Below are 24,718 nucleotides of genomic sequence, written 5' to 3' on the forward strand. Positions count from 1 at the left end.
TCATGCCGGCTTGTTGCGAGTTTCGGAAGGGGTGCAGGTGGAGACGTGCTCCCGCGTGGCGTTTCTGGCGCGGGAGAAGCTGTTTTGGTCCACGCGGGCTCGGAAGGGCAGGCAGAACTCTCGGAAACACCTCTTGAAGTTTTCATCCAGGAAAGCGTAAAGGACGGGGTTGAGGCTGCTGTTGGTGTAACCCAGGGCGATGCAGAAATGGAGGCTGGCCACCACGTAGGGGTTCTTCTTATCTATGTCCACCAGTGTCCAGACGATGACGAAGATGTGGATGGGTGTCCAACAGATGATGAAGGCTGCCACCACCACCAGCACCATGCGCGTGATGCGGCGCAGGTTGCGATCTTTCTCCTTGGAGCCCGAGAGGAGCCGGACGCTCTTCAGGCGAAGGATCATCAGCCCGTAGCAGATGGTGATGACCAAGATGGGGACCACGAAGGCGAAGATGAAGACACAGATCTTGGTGACGGTGTCCCAGTATATGGGAGGATCAGGAAACTGGAGCATGCACAGCACCTTCCCATCTGCGGGAGAGATCAAAGAGGGAGAGGCGGAGTGTCTGCTGAGAACGTCACCTGCTTCTGCTTCATCATGGCTGGACATGTCCCTCCTTGTTAAAAACACAAGGAGAGGCACGGCCACCTGCCAGCACTTTGCTGAGATTCCCCAGTTGTGCCACCAGCCCCCTGCCCCTGGGGTGACAAGGGGATGTCGTGGGTGGAGTGACCCAAGGACTCGTTCCCTGCAAAGCCACCTGGGCCATCCCCACACTGTCCCCATGGTGGACATGTCCCCATGTCACCTTCCACTGAAACCTGTCCACTTCCCCAAGATGCCCAGAGCTTTCCCAGCAGCCAAGGGCTGGTGTCCTCCCACAGGAGCTGCAGATCTCAGTGTGGGCCAGCTGGGGACTTTGTCATTAGGAGTGGGTTTAGGCACCCGATTTGCACCCCAGGAGCTGGGGAGACGCACTGGTTGGACTGGAGGTGGGGAAGGGGGAGGACAAGTTCTGAAACAGTTTCCAACCACTGCAGCCAAGGTGGAAAACAACACTGTGATGATTTTTCCATGGCAGGGGATGCTTGTAGTCCCATGGAGGGACCATAGAATCATTTTGGTTGGAAAAGCCCCTCGGGATCATCGAGTCCAACCGTTCCCCCAGCCCTGGCACTGCCCCATGTCCTGAGAACCTCATGTCCGTCTGTCCAACCCCTCCAGGGATGGTGACTCCAGCACTGCCCTGGGCAGCCTGTTCCAATGCCCCACAGCCCTTTGGGGAAGAAATTGTTCCTAAATCCAACCTCAGCCTCCCCTGGCGCAACTGAGCTCAAACCTACTCCAGGACCAGATGGTTTGGGTTTGCCAGGTCACCCCCGGGATGAACAGATGGGACAGGAGGGGACCTTTCCACAAAAGCCACTTGCCTTTTGACTTGGTGACCGCCATGGCCATGATGGGCACCCCAATGAGAGAGGAGAGCACCCAGATACACACATTGATGATCTTGGCCTTGGCCGGCGTGCGAAAGTCCAAGGCCTTCACCGGGTGGCAGACGGCAACATAGCGGTCCACACTCATCATGGTGAGGGTGAAGATACTGGTGAACATGTTGTAGTAGTCGATGGAGAGCACAACTTTGCAGAGCAGCTCCCCGAAGGGCCAGGTCTCCATCAGGTACTTGGCACTCTGGAAGGGCAACGTGCTGGTGGCCAACGCGTCTGCCAGGGCCAGGTTGAAGATGTAGATGTTGGTGGCTGTCTTCATCTTGGTGTACCTGGGGTTTGGCAGAGAAGGGAACCATTACAGGTGATCATGCCCAGCCTTCAAGTTGCACCAGGAGAGGTTTAGACTGGATATTGGGAACAATTTCCTCCTGGAAAGGGTTGTTGGGCATTGGAACAGGCTGCCCAGGGCGTTCCCTTCTCGTTGGCCTTGACTGCAAACGGCAGCCCCTTGCCCAAGGGTGGAAAGAGTTGAGTTGAACTTTTTTTTTTTTTAATTCTAAATACAGCATAAAAAATGTCTTTCCTTTGAAAAGCCCTTTTCAATTCTGTTCAGTGTTATTTTCCAAGCTCTTTTTGCCAATGCATCTCTTAGAAAATTTTCATTCCAGGTTAAACAAAAAAGCTGAGAATTTGTGTTATTATCAGGTTTTGGCTCACCTAGATTAAAAAATAACAATTTCAGGTAGACTCACACTTCTTTGATCTCTGCTTTTTTTAAGTAAAATGGAAAAAATCAGTTATTCGTGCAGTGCTCTGCCAGGTGTGCTCGGCCGTGCTGGGTAAGCGCTTCCCCAGCCTCCGCCAGATGTGCCCAAGGCCGTGGGATGGGGGGGGACACGGGGCTGTAACCCCCGCCCTGGGCAGGATGGGGCTGTGCTGGTGAGGGCAAAGCAGCGATGGGGGCGACTGGGATGATGGAGATGACTGGGATGATGGAGATGACTGGGATGATGGAGATGACAACTTAGTCCCCGGAGTTAAATTAGGAGGCTTTGGGTTGGGGTTTTGGTTCAGGATTCAGCCCCCTCCAGGACCAAGTTCAGGGTCAGACCCAGCGGGGGGTCCATCCTGGTGACCCTCCCAGAGCTGCAAATGAAGCCAGTGCTCCAGAAACGAGGTTTGTCCCCTGCAGCAAAACGAACCGGCCACTTCTGCTGATGGAGCTCCCCAGGCTGCCAAACCCAGCGCAATTAAGCGAGCGCCTTGACTGGGAAGTTATGTACTTGAACGAAACAATCTGGAAGGTGCTGAGAGAGAAATGAGGCTGGAGGGGATGGACTCCCAGGAGCCCTTCGCTCTCCAAACCTCTCAGAAAATAAGTAAATAAAAGAAAACCTCTTGCAAAAGTCCTGGAGCTGCTAAAAGCCACCGCCTTAAAGAACCTGGCATAACAAATCCTGTGCCTGGCCCCGGGGTGCCCTTGCAGGCTGTGCAGGAGCCGGCGAGGGCCGACGGGCTCAGCGGTGACGTGGGCGCTCGCACACCAGAGCTCGCAGCTGCAAATTGCTGCCAGGGGGGTTTTGAAAAGTGCCTGACAATGCAGCAGTAATCGCAACGCTGGTCGCCGTTGGGGCTGTCGGAGGGTGCTGGGGGATGCTGAGCTCCCTCCAGGGGTGCGAATGGGTTGTGGCTGCTCCAGGCAAGGGGCGATTTGGGTTTGGGCTGTGCTGGGCACTCTGGGGTGCCAGTGCCTGTTTGGGGAGCTCAGCCGGGGACGTGGAGCAGTGTCCTGCATGTACCTGCTCCTTGGCACGCACGGAATCTGCAGCATCCTCAGCACTGTGTCCCCAGGGACGCCGAGGTCCCCGCACCCCACAGGATGTGCTCCAGCCCTGCTCCACGGGCTGCGAGGGAATCGGGAGGTGACACCAGGCGTCCCCAGGGCCACCAGGCAAAGGCCAGCAGCTCCTCATCAGCCAGGTCTGAACCCGAGCAGATCCCATCTCACAGCCTCATCGCGCATGGACACAGGTTTCCCCCAGTGGAGCCTAACTAGTCCCAACCTAAGCGCTGCTGACATGGAGCAACTGTGCCGCTGAACCCCAGGGTGTGCTCAGCCACGTAAAGGACTCTGTGCTGGGCTCTGTGCCTGTCCGCAGCCCCCCCGTCCATGGCCTCGGAGGACAGTAATTATTCATTCCTCGGGAGATGTGTTTAATTCCAGCATCAGCTGGTAGGTGGGAAGATGGGGGTTAGAAACCACGGGGATGGGCTCTGTGGGTGCTGTAGAGCCGGGCGTCCTGAAGCCTGGGTAACGTCGGGTTACTGAGTGAGTTAAATGGGGAGGATGCTGTTTGTACGTTAACGTCTTCTCTATAACGCCTTCCCTCCTCTCAAGAGCAGATCCAGCTGGAGGGGGGTCTAATAACCCTCATCCTTCACCGTGACACCGTACGTGGCGTTATGTCTCCCCAACAATTACCTTAATTTGCTTCTTCAGTCCAGGGCTGATTTTTTTAACGCTGCCTCGAGTCAATGAAAAAATTCCCGTCCGGTGTCGGGTAGGGTCAGTGAGTGACGCCCCTGTCCCGCTACCCATCCGCCCACCCTCTGGGGTGTTGAAAACACACAGCGGAGCTCCCCAAAAGAGCAGGGACCGGGCGCCAGGGTGCCGGGCAGCCCGCACGGCTCGTGGGCACGTTTCAGGCTGGTTTCCTTCCCCTCGGTGAGTCACCGCATTTATTTCATGCGCAGGCAGCGCTGGGCTGGACTGACCTCCTGTAACGATCGAAATGGGCTGAAAGCGCTGGGGGGGGGAAGGAATGGAAATGATTAAATATAAGGAGTCTTGAGGTTTGCCTAAATTAAGTTACGGTCTGGGGTTTTTGCCCTGGCTGGGGTTACAGCAACTCCTGGGGTGATGAGAATTGGGATTAACTCCATGAATCCTGCCGTCCCCCCAAGGATAAGCCCTTGGAAAGGGGTGCGTAGAGAAGGGACAAAGTGAGACCTTGGCTCCCTCCTGCCGGGCTGGAGGTGGCGAAGCCTCTGCCCCATCACTGCCAGCGGTGTGACAGTGACCACGGCTGTGTCCCCACTGCCAGCGGGGTTTGGGTGCCACGGAGGGCTCTGGCGAAGGTCCTGTGGTCTGCAGGACTTGGCTTTTTTTGTCCCATATTAACTGAGCCTTGACCACATTAACCCGTTTTACCCAGAAAGGATCAACCGGCGTCTCGGACAAAGAGGCTGTTGGTACAGGCAGGAAATTTTGCACCCTGGCAGAAATGCTGGGATGGATATAGCAACATCTCACCGTGCTCCCATTTAATGAAAAGGGGGGCAGTGGGGTCCTGGTGTGTGTCCTGTGGTGCAGAGACCCAGCACACCCCTCCCTGCCCAGGGAAACCCCCGGCAGAGGTGCCTCTGCCCCCACACTGGCTGCACAGAGCCAAAGTGGGGCTCAGGGTCCCCCGGGATGCAAGTGGGTCTCTCTGCTGGGGGGGCCAGGGACAGCTCGGTCATGGTGCGAGCTGGGGCTGGGCGATGCGGCTCCAGCTCTTTGTTAGAGAAAAGCAGGAGCCTGCGGCTGCGGGAGGTGCTGACGGCACGAACGGGAGCTCGTGGCAGAGCCGGGAATGTGCCGGGATGGGCGATTCGCACTCTGAGCATCTCAGGTGCCAGTGATGGATCGGGGTAGGTACCAATGGGTGCCCTCCAGCCCCTCTCCCCCAGCTAGGGGGTCGGTGTGGGGGGGACTCAGGAGCATCCCTGTGAACAGGGCAGCACTTAGCGGGGACATTTGTGTGCCGGCAATAAATAGGGAAATAAATCCCCCCAACTTGTCACCCCTCTGAAACTGTGGTGTGACCAGTGGGGCCGAGGAACACATGACTGTTGGGGTTGCGGTGTGTCCCCCAGCTTACCCCCCCGACTGGCTCCCATGCAGCTCTTGTGCTGCTCCGTGCACACACAGTCTTTGCTTTTTCCTCTTGCACAGCATCTGGATGTGCCCCACACACGTGTGTGCTCGCACACACACACTGTTCACACGTGTCGCACCCGTCGGGTTCACTCATCTCAGTGCTACCTGTGCTCACAAGTGCCTGGCGCACACCCACCCTTGCTCCTGCTGCTGGCTCACACCCGGTGCGCACTCACTTCTGCTGTTCTCTCACACACGGCACATGCTTTGTCCTGATGCACACGCTCTCTCCTGCTGCTGTCTTGCACATGGGACACACTCAGTCCCAGTGCACACTTGCTCATGCCGCTGTCTCACACCCGGTGCACGCTCACACCTGGTGCACGCTCACTTTTTCTGCTGTCTCACCCCTTGTGCACACCCAGGTCGGGGTCACGCTCACTTCTGCTGCCACCTCACATCTTGCACCTGGTCCACGCTCATCGCTGGTGCACACTGGCTCTGGCTACCGTCTCATACATGATGCACACTCACCCCATGGACGCTCCACTTTCACCCCCCCACCCCCTTTTCGCAGCCTCCCCGACACCCAGGCCGGTGTGGGGTGCTGCCGGGGCGCCCCGCTCTCACCTGACGATGCCGTACATGACCAGGACGTTTCCCAGCAGCCCCACCACGCACACCATGGAGTAGAGCGCAGTGATGACGATGGCGATGAGGATGGACGTGGCGTTCTTGCCCCGCGGTGGCCCCGTCTCGTTGGCCTCATGGCCGGGCAGGGGGGCCCAGGAGCTGCCATTGCCCCAGGCGGTGCCGGCAGCCGTGGGCAGCTCCGTGGGCAGCTCCGTGGGCAGCTCCATGGCCCGTGGGCGGCCGCGGCCCCGCCGTGGCGGCCGCGCTCATCCGAGGGTCGCGGGTTCGAGCCCCGCTCGCAGCAAGAGCCGCCGCCTCCCGCACCCGCCCGGCGGCCGGGGACGCTTTATAAACCCGGCGTGTCCCCCGAGCCACGTGGGGCCGGGGGCGGCCCTGCCCGCCTGCCTGCCCCCTCCCCTGCCTGCTCCCACCTCCCGTCCGCAGCTCCCTGCCTGCTGTCCTCCCCCCTGCCCCCTCTCTGTCCCTTCCTCCCCCCGCTCCGCGCTTGCCTTTCTCCCCGCGACGGGTCCTTGTCACCCCCTCCGGTGTCCGCCTCCCCCCATCCCTGCCTGCCTCCCCGTCCCTCCGTTCCTGCCTTTCTCCCGCCCCGGTCCCTACCTTCCCCTTTACCGCTGTCACCTCCCCATCCCCGCCCACCCCCGCTTCGGTCCGGCCTTCCCAGCCCCTGCCTGACATCCACCCCCCGGCTCCCCACCTGCATCCCCCCCCATCCCTGCCTGCCTTCCCTGCCCCAGTCCCGGTCAACCCGGTCTGCCCCGCCGCGTCCCTGCCTGCCCCCCCCCCCCGCCTGCCCCCCCACCCCTGCCTGCCCCCCCCCCCGCCTGCCCCCCCTCCCTGCCTGCCCCCCATCCCTGCCTGCCCCCCATCCTTGCCTGCCCCCCACCCCTGCCTGCCCCCCATCCTTGCCTGCCCCCCCCTCCCTGCCTGCCCCCCATCCTTGCCTGCCCCCCACCCCTGCCTGCCCCCCATCCCTGCCTGCCCCCCATCTCTGCCTGCCCCCCACCCCTGCCTGCCCCCCCCTCCCTGCCTGCCCCCCCTCCCCGCCTGCCCCCCTCCCCGCCTGCCCCCCACCCCTGCCTGCCCCCCCACCCCTGCCTGCCCCCCCTCCTTGCCTGCCCCCCCTCCTTGCCTGCCCCCCGCCCCTGCCTGCCCCCCCGCCCCTGCCTGCCCCCCATCCCTGCCTGCCCCCCCCTGCCTGCCCCCCGCCCCTGCCTGCCCCCCCCTCCCTGCCTGCCCCCCCCGCCCCTGCCTGCCCCCCCCTCCCTGCCTGCCCCCCCCTCCCTGCCTGCCCCCCCATCCCTGCCTGCCCCCCATCTCTGCCTGACCCCCACCCCTGCCTGCCCCCCCACCCCCGCCTGCCCCCCCTCCCCGCCTGCCCCCCCTCCCCGCCTGCCCCCCCACCCCTGCCTGCCCCCCCACCCCTGCCTGCCCCCCCCCCCTGCCTGCCCCCCCATCCTTGCCTGCCCCCCCCTCCCTGCCTGCCCCCCCCTCCTTGCCTGCCCCCCCATCCTTGCCTGCCCCCCCCCCGCCTGCCCCCCCATCTCTGCCTGCCCCCCCTCCCTGCCTGCCCCCCATCCCTCTGAGCCGGCGGCGGCTGCGGGGGCGGCCCCGAGCATCCCGGGGGGCCCGGGCTTGACGGGGGTGCGATGGCTGTTTCGGGTTTTCTTTGTCTGGAAGAAGGAAGGGGGGACAAACAGCCCCCTTGTCCCCAAAGCAAAACTGGGCTCTCTCCTATGCCCCCACCGACCTGTTCCTCTTCTCCCCCTTATTCTCGCCCCCCATATGCTGGGGGGTGTGATGTTTGGGGAGTGCTGGATGGATTTGGGGGATGCTGAGGAGGTTCGGGGGGACGTTACAGGGGGATTCGGGAAGGATGCTGTGGGGTGGGGGCTGGGGGGAAGATTTGGTGGAGCAGGGGGGGTTGTTGAAGAAGGACTTGGAGAGCAATGCTGGGGGACTCAGGAGGGCTGCTGGGGGGGATAAGGAGTGATGCTGCTGCAGGGGGAGGGATTTAGGGGGATGCTGCAGGGTGGGGGTGCAAACGCGGACCCCTCAGCACCCCCTCGTCAGCAGAGCTGGGTTTATGGGATGCTCCCAGCTGCCCTCCTCCCTGCCTTCCTTGCCCCCCCCCCAGCAGGTGTCCCCCTTTTCAGGGTTTGCAAGGCAGAGAGGCAGGAGTCTTGTTTTTCCTGGAGACCCAGCAGATGTGGGAGTGTGGGGACCTGGGTTTCAGGTGCCACTATCACCTTTTCGCTTTGGGGAGGGTTCATTCATTGTTGCTCCCTGGGACAGCACTGCCTCGGCCAGGGAGGATGGTTTGCTGCAATTTTGGGTGCTTTTAGCCCAGATGCGGGATGTGGAGGAAAAGCCGGCAGCTGGTTCAACCCTGAAGATGGAGTTTTCAGGCTGCGTAGCACTTTGGCAGCATCAAACTCCTGCAGTGTCGAAACATCCAGATATTTCATCGAGAGCCTCGTCAAACTGCCTAGGAGGGAATCAACAGCTTTTCATTCATCCCATGGTTGAGATGCTAAACAGCTCCTGGGCCACTGACCGAGGAGGCAGCAACGATGTATGGTTGAGTTTCGCTGTCACAGAACAAGGGTTTTGGTGGGATGGGGTGGGATGGGATGGAGTGGGCTGGGTGGGAACAGGCAGGAATTGTGAGCCTGGGATGACTTTAATACGCAGTATCTGCCCTGGGTCCTGCCCTTTGCATCCTCACGAGCTGCAACAGCCTCCATGGGCTGGAGAGGGTGTTTCCATCTCTGGTTTTGCAAGGAGGCACCGAAAGCCCAGGTGAGGCAGAAGGGTACGTCCCACACGCGTGTGTCCTCTGGGACACGGATTTAAACACCTTCCCGGGGTGCAAACAGCCTCCCAGGCCCAGGGGAAGGTGGCGAGTCTCCGCTGTGCACAGCTCTGATGCAGCCTGGCTGCTGAATCGCTCCCGGCGGGAGGGAAACGTCAGCTTGGGGAGTGCAAAATGGGTTTTAGTGTCAGTGCGGAGCTCTTTGGAAGAGGGCTCATCCCTTTTCTTAGCTCCCGGCATGGCCAGAGACCCCACACTGACCCTTTTCCAAGGGGTTATCTGCAAAGGACTAATTATCTTGGCAGGTTCCAGCAAACACGTCCTCTCCGCTCAGCTCCAGCATTTTGTTTTGTTTTGTTTTCTGCTGGAATGCTAAAAATAAACCCAGTGGATACATAAAACAAATGGAAAATCTTTAAAGAGCCTTGCTGTTCATCTGCCTGCGTTCGGTTCTTGCTGCTCCACCTGCCGAGCCGGGCGACTGCCATGGATATCGTTTCCAAAACTGGGGAAACTGAGGCAGGGACGTCACTTTGGAGAGGACAGCGTCGCCCGTTGCAGTGTGCAGAGCCTGCGGACTGTGCAGGCAGCAGGGAAGTGATGGCTCTTGCAAATCCTGACCCCCATCACCAGTGCTCGTCAGTCCCAGCTGGGATCGAGGGGTCCCCGCTCCCTTTGCACCCCAAATTCTATCGGTGACACTTTATCTTGGCCTAAGTCCTGCTCTCCCATGGGGATTGCTCCTCTTACAAAGTTCTCTGTGGCATTGCCTTAGCTCGTATTTTTTCCTCGGATAACGGGGTGATGCTGCCTCTCCCACCCCCTCCAAGCAGCCCCAGCTCAGGAATTTAATCACATCGGGGTGGCGAGAGTGATGCTGAGGCTGTCGAGGAGGAAAATTCACAGTGCGCATCTGCCTGGTGAGTTTGGGTCCACCTGTGGGGATTTACAGCCACGGCTGCTAACGGTAGCGTTTTGATTTACTCAGAGGCTGCAAACTTGACAAAGTGTATTCCACTGCTGGAAGACCCTCTTCCCCTCTGGAATTTATTGGTTTTAATTAAAACGGCCATAAAAATGACACGCAGGAGCCATGAATCTGCTCTGGCAGGACTCCAATCAAAATCCATGGGAATCTCTGGAGGTTCATAGAGGAGGAAACAGGGGGAGATGGTTTATCCCCAGAGATTTTGGGGCACTCGGGGGACACTGAGCCTCCATACGTGCCGCTCACCTTGCCTTGCCGTGGTCCTGGCGGACAGGGATTTGAACCAAGGCTCCGGCGATGCCGGGATGGCTGCGGCTTGCGCCGATGGCCGTGGGGCCAAGGTGGGAGCCAGGACAGCTCTGCCAGGTATGTAAGTATAAATATACAAACCCATAAATATATATACATATTTATATACTGAGATAATTTCCAGTTTGGCAGCCATCTCGAGTCCTGCCTGCGACAATTCAGGCCTGTGATGCATAGAGCTGAAACTATGCTTTTCTTATTCCCTCTCCCCAGTGCTTGACTTCCTTTTTTACCGAATTTTTGCCCAAAATTGGAAGAAGCGGTGCTGGGGCAGCTGGATGCAATGACTTTTAGTTGGTTTGGCGGTTGTTTTGGCAAGACAAGCAGCCCCGGCACTGGATGCACAGACTTTCCTTGCCTCGCACCGTGGTTCGTGTGCTGCTTTCTTGCCTCCCGACGCTATGCAAGCAGGTGTCTTATTTGCACAGGGTTTTGCTTTTAAAGCAAATACCACCCCGAGCATCTGCAGTCGCTCCTGTGGGGACGGGGACTGACTGAAATGCCACCATGGGCGCTGCATCCGAGTCCCAGCATTGTCCGTGACCCTTCCTATCGCCCTGTCATGGACTGATGCTGGATGGGACCCACGGGCAGGGACACACCGTGTGTGTAATGTTCCTTTTTTCTCCATCCCTTCATCTGCTTTTCCACCACTCCTCAAAAAAAGCGTTTCGTGGGGCTCTTTGTTGATGGAGTGCTCCATCACCAGGTGCTCAAGAGGAGCCAAAATAACCCCACGGTGGCATCCAATGAATAAACCCCTCACCAGAAGTCAAAATCAGACGCTGCCTGGAAAGTTTCCCGAATTTTTCATCCGCACCCTGCCAAGAAAGGGTTTTTTTCCATGGCTTTGCTCTTGGTAGCAAATACAACCCCTCCTGCGAGGAAGGGAGGTTCTTAGGGACAGTGACAGTGGTGGCTTAATGGCTGGACTCGGTGATCTTGAGGGTCACCCTGTTTTCTGTAGGTCTGAGACATTTTGCAGCTTGTGAGAAGAGGAGTGAATGGACCAGATGCTCCACGAGCATCAGCCAACCTCACCGGTACCCGCCGAGCTGGGGGCCCAGGCCGCCCACCCGGCCCCACGGGCTCATCGCTTCCCCTCCCGCTGCTGACAGCTCCAGGGAAATCGGCCTTGAAGAGGAAAATGGGCTGATTTGTGAGTTTTTGTTTTCCCACGTCAACAGATCTGGATGTTTTCATACCTTGCGGGGCAGCTGCTGGGAAAGAACAAAGCCCATCCGTCAGGGGAGTTAAAATTAGATGAGATTCTTCTCTGCCTCGCCATTACGCGTGGCTGAATGGCGAGAAGGAAGGTTTGTTGTTTGGTTTTCTTTTTTTTTTTTTTTTTTTTTTTTGCAGCGAGCATTATTTTTCTCGGCATTGTGTGCAGTGAGGCTGTCTCTGAGGACAGGGGATTTGCACAGCGGTGGAAGTGCTGCGAGACGGCCGGGGTTGGAGCCCGGTTGGGAGGTTGGATGGGAAAAATCTCAGTTGGGCACTTTGCGGACACCGACCCCATTCCCAGAGCTCAGCGGTGTCCTGGGGGATGATGCCACCGGTGTCCCCGTGACGTCCTCACTGTCCCCAGGACATGATGGAGACTGTCACATTGCCGGGCTCGAGCTGGTGACAGTGCCAACCTGCCCCGAGCCTCCTGTTCCCACCCAGGGTCCTTACAAATACAGCCGGTTCATCTCATTTCCTTGAAAAATGCTCCCAAACTGATTATTTTTTTAAATTATTATTTTCATTTATTGTTTTATTTATTTCTTCATATTATTTCATTATATTGACCCCTTTTCTGTCCCCCCAGGTCACGCCTGGCCCCACAGCAGGGAGCAGGATGCGCCGTGCTGGCAGCGAAGGACACACCACCATATCCCCAGGGGACTCAGTCCCCACCAGAACACTTTTTTTTCCTGATTGTTGCTTATTTAGGTATTTTCACAGCCCGCCGCCCCTCCCCGGCGCGGTGCCGCCGTGGGCTGACAATGGAGCATTGATTGGGAACTGGCAGCATCTCCCTGGATTTCGGGCACCGGGAGGCTGGGCTGTCCCCCCCAGCCTGGCTCTCGGCAGTGGCACCACTGCTTTCCATCCCAGGCGTTGGGAGCGTTAACAACCTGTGAGTCATCGTGTAAATGAAGCATCCTGGGGGGATGCAGGGCGGGATGCTGCTCCCAGCCAGAGCTGGGATGGAGAAATAAACCTTTGAGCTGCCGGGGGAGGGAATTGGGGTGAACATGAGCCCTGGGCTCCCTGAAGGGGCTGGGGATGGGTTTTTCTGGGCAGGTTGAACTTGATCTGGAGGGTTTCTTCCAGCCAAAACGATCCTGTGATCCAGCCTGGCCTGGGATGTCTCCAGGGATGGTTCAGCCACCACCTCTCTGGCCAACCTGGGCCAGGCTCTCACCACCCTCAGGGCCAACAATTCATCCTCATGTCCGGCCTGAATCTCCCTCCTTTAGTTTAAACCATCACCCTTGTCCTGTCACAACAGGCCCTGCTCAAAAGTCTGTCCCCATCTTTCTCATCATCCCGTTTTAAGCACTGAGAGGCCGCACTAAGGTCTCCCCGGAGCGTCTGTTCTCCAGCTGAACCCCCCAGCTCTCTCGGCCTGTTCACAGAAGGAGATTTCTCTCCCCCTTTTCTTTCGTCTCCCAAAAGGCACAAAAATCCCCCCTTCCCTCCTCCCGCATCTCAGAGATGTGCAGCGTCTTCCTCCCCCTTGCTCCCTCTTTGTCACCGCCCGGACTCAGCTCCGGGCCACCCGCCTCGTCCCTCTGGCCATGTCCCCGTCCCTTTCCCACATGCCACAGCCTTGGGAAGGCATTTACCGGGAGGACTTCTTCTCTGATTAGCAGGTTTATCGTTTGGTTTTTTTTTTTTCCTTTTAGGGCTGCAAACCTGCCGGGCTCAGCTGTCGCGTCCCCGGGGAGCGGTTGGCCAGCCCAGCCCTGCGGTTCAGCAAAGAATACGAATAAGGAAAAATTGAATGTGGTGGTTTAATGATGGGGACAGCTCTTCCTCTGTATCTGTCTGCCTATCTAAATATAGATCTATATTTTCTAAACACAAAACGCCAGCATCCCTGCGCAGAACCAGGTGAAGCGGCTGAGAGCCGAACACAAGTACTTTAAAAGCAATATTAAATGGCTGAAGCCTAACAAACCCCCTGGGCTCTGTCAGTAGGAGATGTTTATTTGCAGAGGAGAGGAAAGCAGGCTGAAAACGGATTTTTTTTTTTTTCCCCCCTTACCCAAGGTTTTGGCTGCAGCAGTTTGGGGCAGAGGACGCGTTTGATGTGCAAATCCCTTCTCGCTCCGCGCAAGCAGAGATGTCGGCTAGCATCCCTGGCTCATAGAGGTGTTGGCTTAGCTAAAAAGCTGTTGATTTAAGGGATTTTTTTATATTATTATTTGGGGTTTTAGCCTGCACGGGAGCAGGGATGCTGCCGGGGTGGAGGGAGGCAGCATCTGCCCGTAACCGCCTCCAAGGTGTTGCGCCAACCTGATTCCCAACCCCAGGACGGATTTTTTTCCCACCAGCCTGATGGAAAGACCCATCCTCCTCCTGCCTGCAAAGAGATACCAGCTACCAGGGGGAAAGAAAACCACTAATAATTGCACTCCGTTAATGACTTGAAGCATTCCCAGGCTAAGTGCTCCCGTTTCTCTGCTAAATGAGCCTCTCTCGTCCACCGCACAGCAAACCCCAAACCCCCTCCTCCCCGTGGCCTTGGGACCAGAGCTGTGGGTGGATGGCAAGGGAACATTTTTTCTTTTTTTTTTTTTTTAATTCCTTGTAGGCAAGATATCTCACGAGCGAAACAATTTTTTTCCTCTCGCCTTGTGCTTCTCTCTACCTTCCTCTGTATCCAAGCGCAGCCAGGATCCTGGGATGACTCACCGCGGCGATGTCAGGACGTTAACACACGATTCCTCCCGGGGCTCTGCATCTCCCATCACCAGGAGTTTTTCTATTCCAAACAGCTCTCCCGCCCCAAGGAAATATCATGTTTACCTGCAAAATGACAGGGCGGTGGGAGCGCGTCCCCTTGGCGGAGGGGACGGCTGGTGATGGAGATGGGTGCAGGACCGGGGCGGGCGATGCGGGGAGCGAAGGGATGCGGGTACCCGTGCAGAATGCCACGGCCTCGCCGGTGCAGCGTGACACCCGTGTCCCCAGCGCCAGGTTCCTGCCCTCACCCTGAATTTTTGCTGCAGAGCCGAAGCAGGTCCCTCCCCAGCGCAGCCGGCGGCGGCTCGGTCGCCCCTTCAGCCACAATCCCAGCGGTTTGCGGTTGCAGTTAACTCACTAATTACGTGTTCGTGCTCGGCCAGGCTGCTTTGCAGACTGCAATTAATTAGCATTTGCTTCCCTGCCGGCTGCTGACCCTGCCAGACTCAGGAGTAAATTGGCTGCCGTGGGTAATGGTTTTGCTGAGAGCGGCTGGCGGTGGTGGCACGGCTCCTGGGGAACCACTTCGTTACAGGACAAGCTATTTATATTTGCACTTTGGAAAGACAAGGAAGCTCGTTGGAAGAATGTGGCCTTCAGTGCCAGCTGCTCTTGGCTTTAGGGCTGGCGAGGACCTTGGAGAAAGGAGGCACAAACGTGGCCGGGGTGAACCAGAGCTTGGGGACAACCCCAGCCTGCTGTCTTGGGGTGTTTTTTGCTCAAGGGAATCATCAGCCAGGGGCTGCATGTGGCTGGGAGATGCTGGGATGGTTCAAAATGAGTGGAAAGATACTTTGGGGATGTTGCAGACAAGCAAATCAGGGTTAGGAAATGTGCAAAAATCATTTCAAACCCTGCCTGGTCCGTGCGGTGGGATGCAGAGGACCAGGGGATGGGTTGAACCTTGAGCATCCCGTTGAGCTCCCCCATCCCCTCTTCTTTCCCACCACCCTGGGTGCTCTGCCCGCACCCAAATCTGCCCTAAATTGTGCTAGCCTGAGAACAAACCCCCACTGCTCGCCAGCCCTTTCCTCCAGCCGTGTGGTACTTCATTATATCACTCAGGATTAATCTGCTGCTCCTAATTGCTGAGTGCCTGAGAGCTCCTGGCAGGGAGAAAAATAAGTGTCAGGTGAAAAAAGCCAATGTGGTATTTTTTTTTCTCTGTAATATTTAGGTCAATTTACTGATGTGGGAAGCAGAGGGATGGGAATTCATGTGGTCTTGGGGAGCAGCGGGTGGTTTTATAGAATTTATTGGGGTTTTTTTCACTGGCGTCTCCTCCATCCCGGCCCCAAGAGGGAAGAGCACGCGTGGCTCCAGCTGAGTGTGGAGAAAAACTGATTTTTGTGGGGTTTTTTGGTTTGTTTTTAATGAAGAATCTTTGCTCAGTTCTTCCTCCTCTGCCTGCTCGGCTCAGGCAGGGGAGAAAAGTCTCAGCCAAGGGCTGTGATTTTAGGAAGGCTGAGATCAAAGTGCTCTGCAGACTCAGCAAATTCGTCCAGGAAACAAAAGGGAACGGGTTTTTCCTTAGGAATAGTATATTCTGTAATTTTCCATGCAGTATGTTTCATTTTAGAAGCAAAGGTTTGGGTCCAGTTTGGGCTCATTTGATGCATTTAATCATCCAAAAGCCGGGAGGAGGCTGGGGGATGATTTAGGGCGCACAGGACCTGCCACCGTGCTTTGGGGACCTGCGACCAGCGGTTAGAGAAGTGTCGAGCGAGAGGATGGGGAAATGGGGTTGCCACGGAAACCGCTGAACAGCCAAGTGCTGGTTTTTTGGTTTGTTGTTTTTTTCTTTTTGTCGAGGCTGGAAAGCTGTGGGGGAGAAGGGCAGCGGCAAAGGCCCGCGCGGGCTGGGGGGCTGGGGTGCGTGGTGAAGCAAACTGGGGATGTGCAGGGGTCTGGGTGCCCGATTCTGCACCGACGGGACAGAGCGTCACCCTGGGGGGTCACGGGGAAGGGGTGGGGGCTGGTGGCCCCGGTGGGGGCTGCTCCTGCCAGCGCAGGGGCGTGGGGGACCTGGCTAGGGAGGGGCACGCTGTGGGGCTGGTTAAAGTGTCATAGTTAATCCGTCACACTGAGGATTCGGTGTCTCGTGTAGGGACAGGCAGCAGCCTCAGAGCATCCAAAAACCTGGAGCCCTGGGAGGGACAAAGCCCCCGTGGGAGCCCCCAGGCTCTGTGTGCACCCCGTGGGTCTCTCCATCACTGCAGGGTCACCAGGAGCCCCAGGGGGACACGGGCTCCCCGGGGCTCAGCTCAGCCCAGGGGCGCGACGGAGCCTGGGGGGCTCCTGAGAGCTCTTGTCTGAGCCCCCCTGCCCGCGCAGGGCGGGAACCAGCATCAGCTTTTGCTGCTGGAAGCCACAGCTACACCTCTCGAGCCGTGATGAAAAATCAGAATTGAAGTGGCCGCTTCCCCCAGAGGTCAAGAGCAAGATCCAGCACGTCAGCCCCGGTCCTGCCCGCCCCACGCTCCCTGCACAAGGTCACGATGATGTTTTATTCATCCCCCGTACTCCCCTCTATCCCTTAATGGCAGCCACTCGCGCTTTGCCTCAAAGCTTATTAATGACTTTGGTGTGCTAACGAGCACCGAAGCCTGAAACGGGGTGTCTGACCCTTCCCTGGGCCGCCGGGTCCCCCAGAGAGCTCTGTCTTGGGAAAAATAAATTCACACCTTACCCCAAGATTAAAAAATAAATGATCGGTTACTCCAACAGCTCCGCAGGAGCAGCATCCTCATCCCCCATCACCTGTGGTCACCATGACCTCACCAGCATCCTTGTCACATCTTGCTGCCTCCAAATGGAGCTGCTGGGAGAAGTTGGGGGCTCTGGGAGGACGACGAGGCTCGAGTCGGGGGGGGAAAACCGAGGCACCCCCCTTCAGAAAGCAGTCTGTGCTGCAGATACAGTTCACACCTTTATTGCTCTATTGCTGGAGGGATTTTACCCATCCTCTCCTCACTCATTCCTTCTCCTTTCCTGGGGACACAGTGTCCTCAAGCCAGGTGCACGTGTCACAGAGCGGAGGGACACAGTGGCATCTTTCCAGCATCCAGACACTGCTGCCACCAGCCTGTCCCCCTCCATGTCCTCCCACTGATGAAGAAGAAGGAGTTTGGGAGTAAAACCTGCCCCTTTCCCACCCCCAGGGCAGTGGCAAAGACCCACAAACATGGGGCAACGTCCCTCCTGCCCCCAAATCATCCAAGTCCAGCTTTTCCCCAGGGAAGGACAAGCTGCCCGGTTCAGACCAGCCCCCCTCTCCAGGGATGCGTCTGTTCCCAGTGGGGTCCCAGCACCCCCAGCAAAAGGCAGGGATTTCCAGGGAGGAACCGCTTGAATTCTCCAGGGTCGCCCCAGGCAAAGAGCCCGGTTTCCTGGGATGTTCACGTGCAAGGAAACAGGGAGCTGGGATGTGGGGACCGGTGTCACCCCATCACTCTCCCTCCCCACCGCGATGCGGCCGCCGCAGCATCCCGACTCACTCCGTGTCCCCTCCAGCCCCATCGCCGGGCGCCGTCAGCAGAACTGCGGGAGTAGCAGAGCAGGCAGTGAGCCCTCCCCCAGCCCCCCAGCACCATTTTGGGGGGCTCTGCCACACCCCAGACCAGGGAAGGCTTGGGGCACCCCGAGCACCCCCCCAAAGCCGGGCACACACCTTCCAGCGATTCCCGCACTCGTTGCACAGCACGAATGTCGTCATGGGCTCATCAGCACTGCGCGTCTGCACCTGGGGGGGACCGGAGAGCCGGGTCAGCGGACGCCCTCCCAGCACCCCCCAAACTGGGGTTCCCGGGGACAGCGGGGAGCCCCACGGGGGGGTTTTGCAGGGCTGACCTGGTTGTAGGTGCAGTTCTTCTTCTTGCACTTGCCGCACTGGAAGAGGTCGGTGACGGTGCCGCCCGTCTTGGCCATCTGGTGCTCCCGGATGGCCTCCTGGGTCATGGCGTTCCTCAGCTCCTTCAGCTCATCGCTGGCCATCTCCTGCCGTCACCACCGGTCAGTGCTCTGCCCAGGGGCTCACAGACCAAGCTGCCATTGTCCAGCACCCTCCTCATCCTCGCCAGGACCAGGACTGGTCCTGTGCTTGCTGGAAAGCTCAGCCCCATCCAGATGAAAAAAAAAAAAATCACCCCCATCCTCCAACTGAAACTGAAAGAGGGACCTGACTCCCCATGGAGGGACCTGGGCTCCCAGGAGACTGATCCGGGGACCCTGGTTGAGGAGGAGGATTGGGGACCCTCAGGCCTGTGTGACACCACACACCCAGCTCTGCAATGGGCTGGGGGGGACACCAGGCAGTGGCCCCCGCGCCTGATGCTCCCGGTGCCCCAGCCAGCACCAGCGTGGGACGGGGAGACGCTGGAACAATCCCTGTCCCTTGGGCACCAACACAGAGGCTGGGGGGGTCCCGCCTCCCTCCAGGAGCCATCGCCATGACCCCCACCCTGCGTCCCACCTCAGCAGTCATGCGGGCGATGAGGTCGGGCGGGATGGCCCCGCACAGCACGTTCCTGCGCAACCCGGGATTCTTGGGATCCTTCAGGTTGCTGATCCTGCTCCGCACCCGGTTGCGATATTTCATGTCCGTGCTCTTCAGCTCCTGGAAGATATGTGGGGGTTCATCAAGGAATCAACGGGACAAGGTGGAGTCGGGGGGTGCCAGCCCCACGGGCACCCGCTGCTGCTCCGGCCTGGGTGGTGCTGGTTGTCACCAGGGCTGGTGACCACGTGCACGTGGAGGTGGCTGATGACAACCGGGCTTTGCTCGCTGGGGGACCATGTGTGGGGGATCTCCCCCTCCTCAGGTTCAGGAGGATGAAGCTCAGCCTGGGACGTGGGGAGGAAAACAACTTTGCATTTCTCTGCTGTGACACCCAAAGGCCATCGGGGCACAGGGACCGTCACCAAGCACTGTGCTGGGACGTGAGTTTATGGCGCAGAGGACGTGACCTGCTCCCTTCCTCCCAGGCTGGACAAAAGCTGGTGGCAGATTTGGGGGTCCCGCAAGGCCCCAGGCACACACGGGCGGAGTTTGAGATGCACCGAAAATCAAAGCACATCCAGGAGCGGGAAACAACCTTGGGGCTGGTCCCAGGAGACCCCCAAGCCTTGAGCTGGAGGTGAAGGGAAGTGGCTCCCCCTTGGCACCACGGTGGACGAGGGCTGTCGGGAGACACGGGCACCCACAGCGGGCTCAGGGGAGGAGCCTTGGCTGGGTTTGGGGTTTATTTGCCCAGGGACAAAACCCCTGTGCAGAGGGGTTTAGGGCTCACACAGACTAAGGCAGGTGCCCAGGGGATGCTCCGCTCAGCATCGACATCAGCATCAACATCAGCATCAGCTTCTAACCGGGCTCTGGGCTCCCTCTGCAGGCAACGGCGCCAGCAGAGCCCGTCGCCCTCTGTCCTTGTCCCTGCCACCCTGCGCCCTGTCCCCAGCACGGCTCCTGAGCCCACGTGTGTGTGCGTCCCAGCGGACGGAGCCTGGGAACCCCCAGTCCCCCAAAGGATATGGTCTTCAATCTCCGAGGCCATCTTCTCGCAGTTGACACCGAATTCCTTGTAATCATCTGAAGGGCAGAGAGGCCAAGGGAGTGAAACCAGCCGGGTGTCACTGTGACACCCCCAAAAAAATCTCCCCTCTCCCACTCAGCTTGTGACAGACATCCCACCTCTAAAAAACCCCATTTTTACCCAACTTGAACCTGGAATTAACTTCCTTATAAGGACCCCATCCAATCCCTGGAGACTCTCCCAACCTCCTTTCCTTTCATTTTGGGGCTGAACACTGAGCTCTGAGCTGCGGCTGCCATTTATTTGCAAGTCCAGGGCTGGGGGTGCCCCAGGACATGCAGCCTCGCTTGTTATTGTAGAGTTGCTCCTACTTGGGTTGTCTCGTAGGAGAAACAGCCCAGTTTGGGCTCCAGCACCCCCAGACCCGCTCACCGTCCATGCGCAGGGCGGCCGTCAGCATCTCGATGCACTTGTCCCGCACCGAGTCCCCCGTCAGGTAACAGGGGGCCAGGAGGCAGGGGCTGGGTGAGAAGGTGGGGCTGGTGGGGGTCCGTGGCGTCTCCGCTTTGGCTTTGCTGCTGTTGGCTCTGCCGGGTCACAGCGGGAGGACAGGTGGGTGTCAGGGTCCCGGTGCCACCCCAGGGGACCTGCCGGGGGTCCCGTGCCGGGGGATGGGTCTCTCCCACCTTTCCTCTTTGCTGTCGCTGGAGTTTCTCCGGGAGCCGGCGGGAGCTGGCGAGGGGCTGGTGCCCACAGAGGCTCGTCTGGGGGTGGCACAGGGGGACAGTGGGGGTGACACCAGCACATTAATGAAAGCACTTGGAAGCCAAGAGGAATCTCCCCGGGGGAGGATTTCAGAGAATCGTAAAATGGAAGGGCCCTTCCCAGCTCCCCCAGTGCCCCCCCTGCCATGAGCAGGGACATCTGCACCAGCTCAGGTTGCTCAGAGCCCCGTCCAGCCTGGCCTGGGATGTCTCCAGGGATGGTTCAGCCACCACCTCTCTGGCCAACCTGGGCCAGGCTCTCACCACCCTCAGGGCCAACAATTTGCTCATCGCAGGGAATGTCCCAGCGCCCATGGCAGGATCAGGGCTCCCAGCCACCTCCACCCCGCCTAGACGTGTGTTCCATGGTCACGGCATCCCCAAGGGGGATCCCCAAAGCACCCCCAGGCTGCCCAGGGACACCCCCTCCTCACCTCTCCCCGGACGGTCTCTTCTGTGGGGAGGATGAGGACGAGACGGCCGAGGCGGTGGAGGACCTGGAGTCGGCAGAGTCTCTCCTGGCAGGACAAGTCCCATGTCACAGGCACCAGGGGGCCCAGACCCCCACCCACAGCCCAGTGAGGGCCTGGGCTCCAGCCTCTCCCATTCCCACCCAGCCCGGGCACCCACCTCTCTTTCTTGCCATCCAGAGGTGACTTCGAGGATGCGAGGGTCCCTGTGCCCTTTGGTGGGCACCTCTCGGGGATGGGTTCGGCAGGGTGGCCCCGGGGGGTGGTGGCACAAGAAGCAGACTTGCTGGGCTTCCTAGGGACGGGGAGAGCAGGGCAGGGTCAGACCAGCACTGGCCAAACAGCGCTCGCCCTGGGAATAAATAGCTCTAGAGAAGGGAGAAGAAAAAAAAATCCATTCCTCCCTCCATCCTTGCTCTAGAGAGCAAGTGTGATGGGAGCGGCTGAGGGAGCTGGGGGTTCAGCTGGAGAACAGGAGCTGAGGGGAGACCTTCTGATCTCTGAACTGCCTGAAAGGAGCTTGGAGCCAGGGGGGTCGGGCTCTGCTCCCCAGGAACAAGCGCCAGGACCAGAGGAAACGGCCTCAAGTTGCACCAGGGGAGGCTGAGGTTGGGTTTAGGAACAATTTGTTCCCCAAAGGACTGGGAGTTTAATTTGGAACGTGAATAGTTTTGTGCACATTATAGAGCTGGTTTTAGTGGTTATCCCGGTACTGAGGCCTAGTGTCTATAGAACTGAGGGGCTTCCAGTAACCGGTGGCACAAATAGCACTTAATGTCATTAGCGTCATCTCTTCAGAGGAAACGGCCTCAAGTTGTGCCAGGGGAGGTTGAGGTTGGATCTGGGGAACAATTTCTTCCCCAAAGGGCTGTGGGGCATTGGAACAGGCTGCCCAGGGCAGTGCTGGAGTCACCATCCCTGGAGGGGCTGGACAGACGGACATGAGGTTCTCAGGACATGGGGCAGTGCCAGGGCTGGGGGAATGGTTGGACTTGATGAGCTTGAGGGGCTTTTCCAACCAAAACATTTCCATGATTCCCCAAAAGCTGCCCTGGTGCTGCCAGCGGTGCCGGCAGCTGCCCTTTGGTTCTCCAGCGGTGCCATCGACACCCACGGTCAGGCAGAGACGGACAAACCGAGCAAGGAGCGAGCAGAGGTTGGTCTCGTCTCGGCCCCACCGATGTCTCAGCCACGCAGTTGGTGCCCCCGAGAGCGGGTGGGACCCCCCCCGAGAGCGGGTGGGACCCCCCCACCTCTCCTTGTGCTTCCCCCTGTGCTTCTCAGCTGGGCTCCTGGGGTGCTTCGCCCCTTCGTTGGGGCAGTTGGGAAAATCCAGCCTCTTCCCCTTCTTCTCCTTCTCCCTGTCTGTGCCCTTCTCCTTCTTCCCATCCACGTCCTTCTCCTTCTTCTGGGTGGTGGAGGGCTCTGGGGGGGGATTTGGGTGTCAGGGGTACAGCCCAAACCAGCACAGGGCATCTGGGGAGCTGCATCCCAGGGCAGGGGGGTGCTCAGGCCTTGAGGGGGGGAGCACACACTGATTTACACCACCCCATCCCAGAGCAAAAACAAGCCCATGGAAAATCCATCAAGTCTGTGCATCACCTGGCATGGCAGCCCACATGTCCCTGACCCCATCCTGACCCCCCGGAGCATCAGGGGTCTGTGGTGCTGGGACAGCCCGCGGAGGGTGGGGGTTTTTAGGCGCTCCTGCCTCCCCCCAGCATCGCTCACCCAGCAGCCGCTTCCAGTTCTTGATGAGGATTTTGGCCGAAGCCACCACCTCTTCGTCCGAGCAGTGTTTCCGCACCGAGTTGACGGCCACCCCAATCCGTGTGGTCTGGGGACGCACGGCAGGGACGCGGCCTCAGGGACGTGCCAGCTGGCACGGGGAGGGGGGACAGGACGAGCCGCCCCATGGGGTGTGTCCCCCCACCGGCAACTGCTGCGCCCCAGAGCCCCTCACCTGGAGCAGCTGGATGGTCATGGTGTAGCCGGTGAGGGACTTGAGCAGGTCCAGAGCCCCCTCCTAGAGCGGGGAGAGGCCACGGGGGGGCCCTTGAGGAGCAGGAGAGAAACGGGGGGGGCACACCGAGGCAGCCCCCATCCCCTCTTTCCTCTCACCAGTACTGGGGGGGGACACCCCAAGGAGACACAAACAGCCCTGGGCCAATCCCTGGGGGGACGCCCGAGCCCCCCGCGGAGATGCACTCACAGAAGAACCCCAACCCCCCCCCGGACCACCCCAGCATGGGGGGGTCGCATCTCCCAGCTGGGAAGCAGAAACCGCCCCCCCCGTCCCGGGAGGAAAGAAACCCTGGGCTGTGGGGGCTGGGGACACCCTAATGTCCCCATGCAGGGGAGCGAGGGGACACGCACCCCCGCGGGGTCACCCAGCCGGGGTCACGCAGCCGCTGCAGGGCTAAACACAGCCCACCGCAGAGCCCTCCTCCTCCTCCTCCTCCTGGGGGGGTATTTTTAGAGCCCAGCAGCAAACGCCAGCTCACGGGTATCCCCCCCGGCCGGGGTCACAGCCCTGTGTGGGGCTGGACCCCCACCACGAGGGGCGGGATGGGGCCCCCCTATACCATGGGTGCAGGGGACACCCCCACGCTACGGCTGGACCCCAACTCTGTCCCCCTCCCTGAATGACAAGCAAGGGGGTGGGGGACGGGATCAGCCCTGTGAGCCCGAGGTGATTCCCATCAGGGGGCAGAGCCCATCTTGGGGGGGGGTTGATTTGTTTCCTAGTGTTGCCACCCCAAAAAGCCACCAGATCTAGGGGTGCAGCCGTGCTGCCCCCCCCGCCCAGGAGCCTGCACTTCACTGGGGCAAAGGCCGGTGGAAACGGTCAAACATTAACTTCGAGGGCTGGGCTCGACTCTGCTCAGCCACGCGTCACCGGGTCCCTGGGATCCCCGGACGGGTACTCACCTGGCACAGAGGGTGGCAGGGCCCGATCCCGCCCCGACACACCGTCACCAAAGCCACCGCTCGGGGGGGCTGTGTCCTCCAGCCTGTCCCCCCTCCGGGAGCTTTCCCTTGCCCAGGGCTGAGCCCGCGGCACCGATCGGGTGTTGGTGGCCGGGCCGGTGGCCAAGCACCTGTCACCCGCGGGCTCTCGCGGCTGAGGGGTGCCTGGACCTGCCACCCCCAGGACAGACCCCCCATTGTCCCCAGATCAGGAGTGACGGGGGCAGGAGAGCCCCGAACTGGTGGCAAAATAAACCACCCCTGGGTGGTGGCTCCAACGTCGCGAGGCTGGGGTGGCACAGGCAGCGCCCCGGGGTGCCGGTGGCACCTGTGGGTGCTCAGCCCCCCCCAGGACTGTGAGCAACAGGAGGCGGGGGTGTACACCAAAGCCCTCCTTTCCTAAGCCATTCTGCAATATCCAAACACACGCATGTAAATATGCACATGCATGTAAGTATGCACACGTGTGCAAATCTGCACACGCGTGTGCACAGCCCCCCCGGGGGCTCCGCCGCCTTACCGTGCTCTTCCTGGCCACCATCTTATCCAATTTCTTGGCGATCCGGACCAGCTCCTCGGCAGGCCCCATGCTGGCGGCTCGGCGCTCACCGCGCTCCCGTGGCAAAACCGCGGCGGCCGCAGGCAGAGCGGGGTGCTGCCTGCATGGGGGCTCGGGCAGGGGTGCAGGGAAACGGGACGAAAGGAGCAGAAAGGGGGAAAAAAAGAAAGGGAAAAGCAAGGGAAGGGAAGGGAGAGAAAGCAGAAAGGAGGTGGGGCTGTCCCGGCCAGTTATAAACTCCTGCCAGGCAGGCGAAATAACCCGGGGGAGGGCTAAATATAGCCAGGAGCACCCAGCGGGGCCACCATGGCCGGAGCGGGGGGAG

General features: G+C 59.5%; 2 protein-coding genes across 4 annotated transcripts; both read right to left on the bottom strand.

The window, feature by feature from the left end:
* OPRD1 (opioid receptor delta 1) lies at nucleotides 1-6,236 on the bottom strand. 2 transcript variants are annotated; one of them, XM_065650561.1, is made up of 3 exons: nucleotides 6,007-6,236; nucleotides 1,434-1,783; nucleotides 1-533 (listed from the first exon to the last, which is right to left on the bottom strand). In XM_065650561.1, exons 1-3 carry the CDS (start codon nucleotides 6,234-6,236, stop codon nucleotides 1-3), a joined length of 1,113 nt encoding a protein of 370 aa, XP_065506633.1. The 2 variants fall into 2 exon arrangements, with proteins under 2 accessions (XP_065506633.1, XP_065506634.1); XM_065650562.1 differs by having other exon boundaries at nucleotides 6,022-6,053.
* A 10,782-nt stretch (nucleotides 6,237-17,018) lies between these two features.
* On the bottom strand, nucleotides 17,019-24,632 carry TCEA3 (transcription elongation factor A3). Of its 2 annotated transcripts, XM_065650542.1 has the most exons (14): nucleotides 24,355-24,632; nucleotides 22,828-22,890; nucleotides 22,596-22,701; nucleotides 22,118-22,289; nucleotides 21,025-21,159; nucleotides 20,829-20,912; nucleotides 20,317-20,394; nucleotides 20,063-20,217; nucleotides 19,625-19,686; nucleotides 18,574-18,723; nucleotides 17,952-18,098; nucleotides 17,773-17,844; nucleotides 17,600-17,642; nucleotides 17,019-17,210 (listed from the first exon to the last, which is right to left on the bottom strand). In XM_065650542.1, exons 1-13 carry the CDS (start codon nucleotides 24,421-24,423, stop codon nucleotides 17,634-17,636), a joined length of 1,302 nt encoding a protein of 433 aa, XP_065506614.1. In that variant the 5' UTR covers nucleotides 24,424-24,632; the 3' UTR covers nucleotides 17,019-17,210; nucleotides 17,600-17,633. The 2 variants fall into 2 exon arrangements, with proteins under 2 accessions (XP_065506614.1, XP_065506613.1); XM_065650541.1 differs by having other exon boundaries at nucleotides 17,019-17,642.
* Nucleotides 24,633-24,718: the final 86 nt, after the last annotated feature.

The sequence above is a fragment of the Caloenas nicobarica genome, chromosome 23 (assembly GCF_036013445.1).
Source record: "Caloenas nicobarica isolate bCalNic1 chromosome 23, bCalNic1.hap1, whole genome shotgun sequence".
Lineage (NCBI taxonomy): Eukaryota > Metazoa > Chordata > Aves > Columbiformes > Columbidae > Caloenas > Caloenas nicobarica.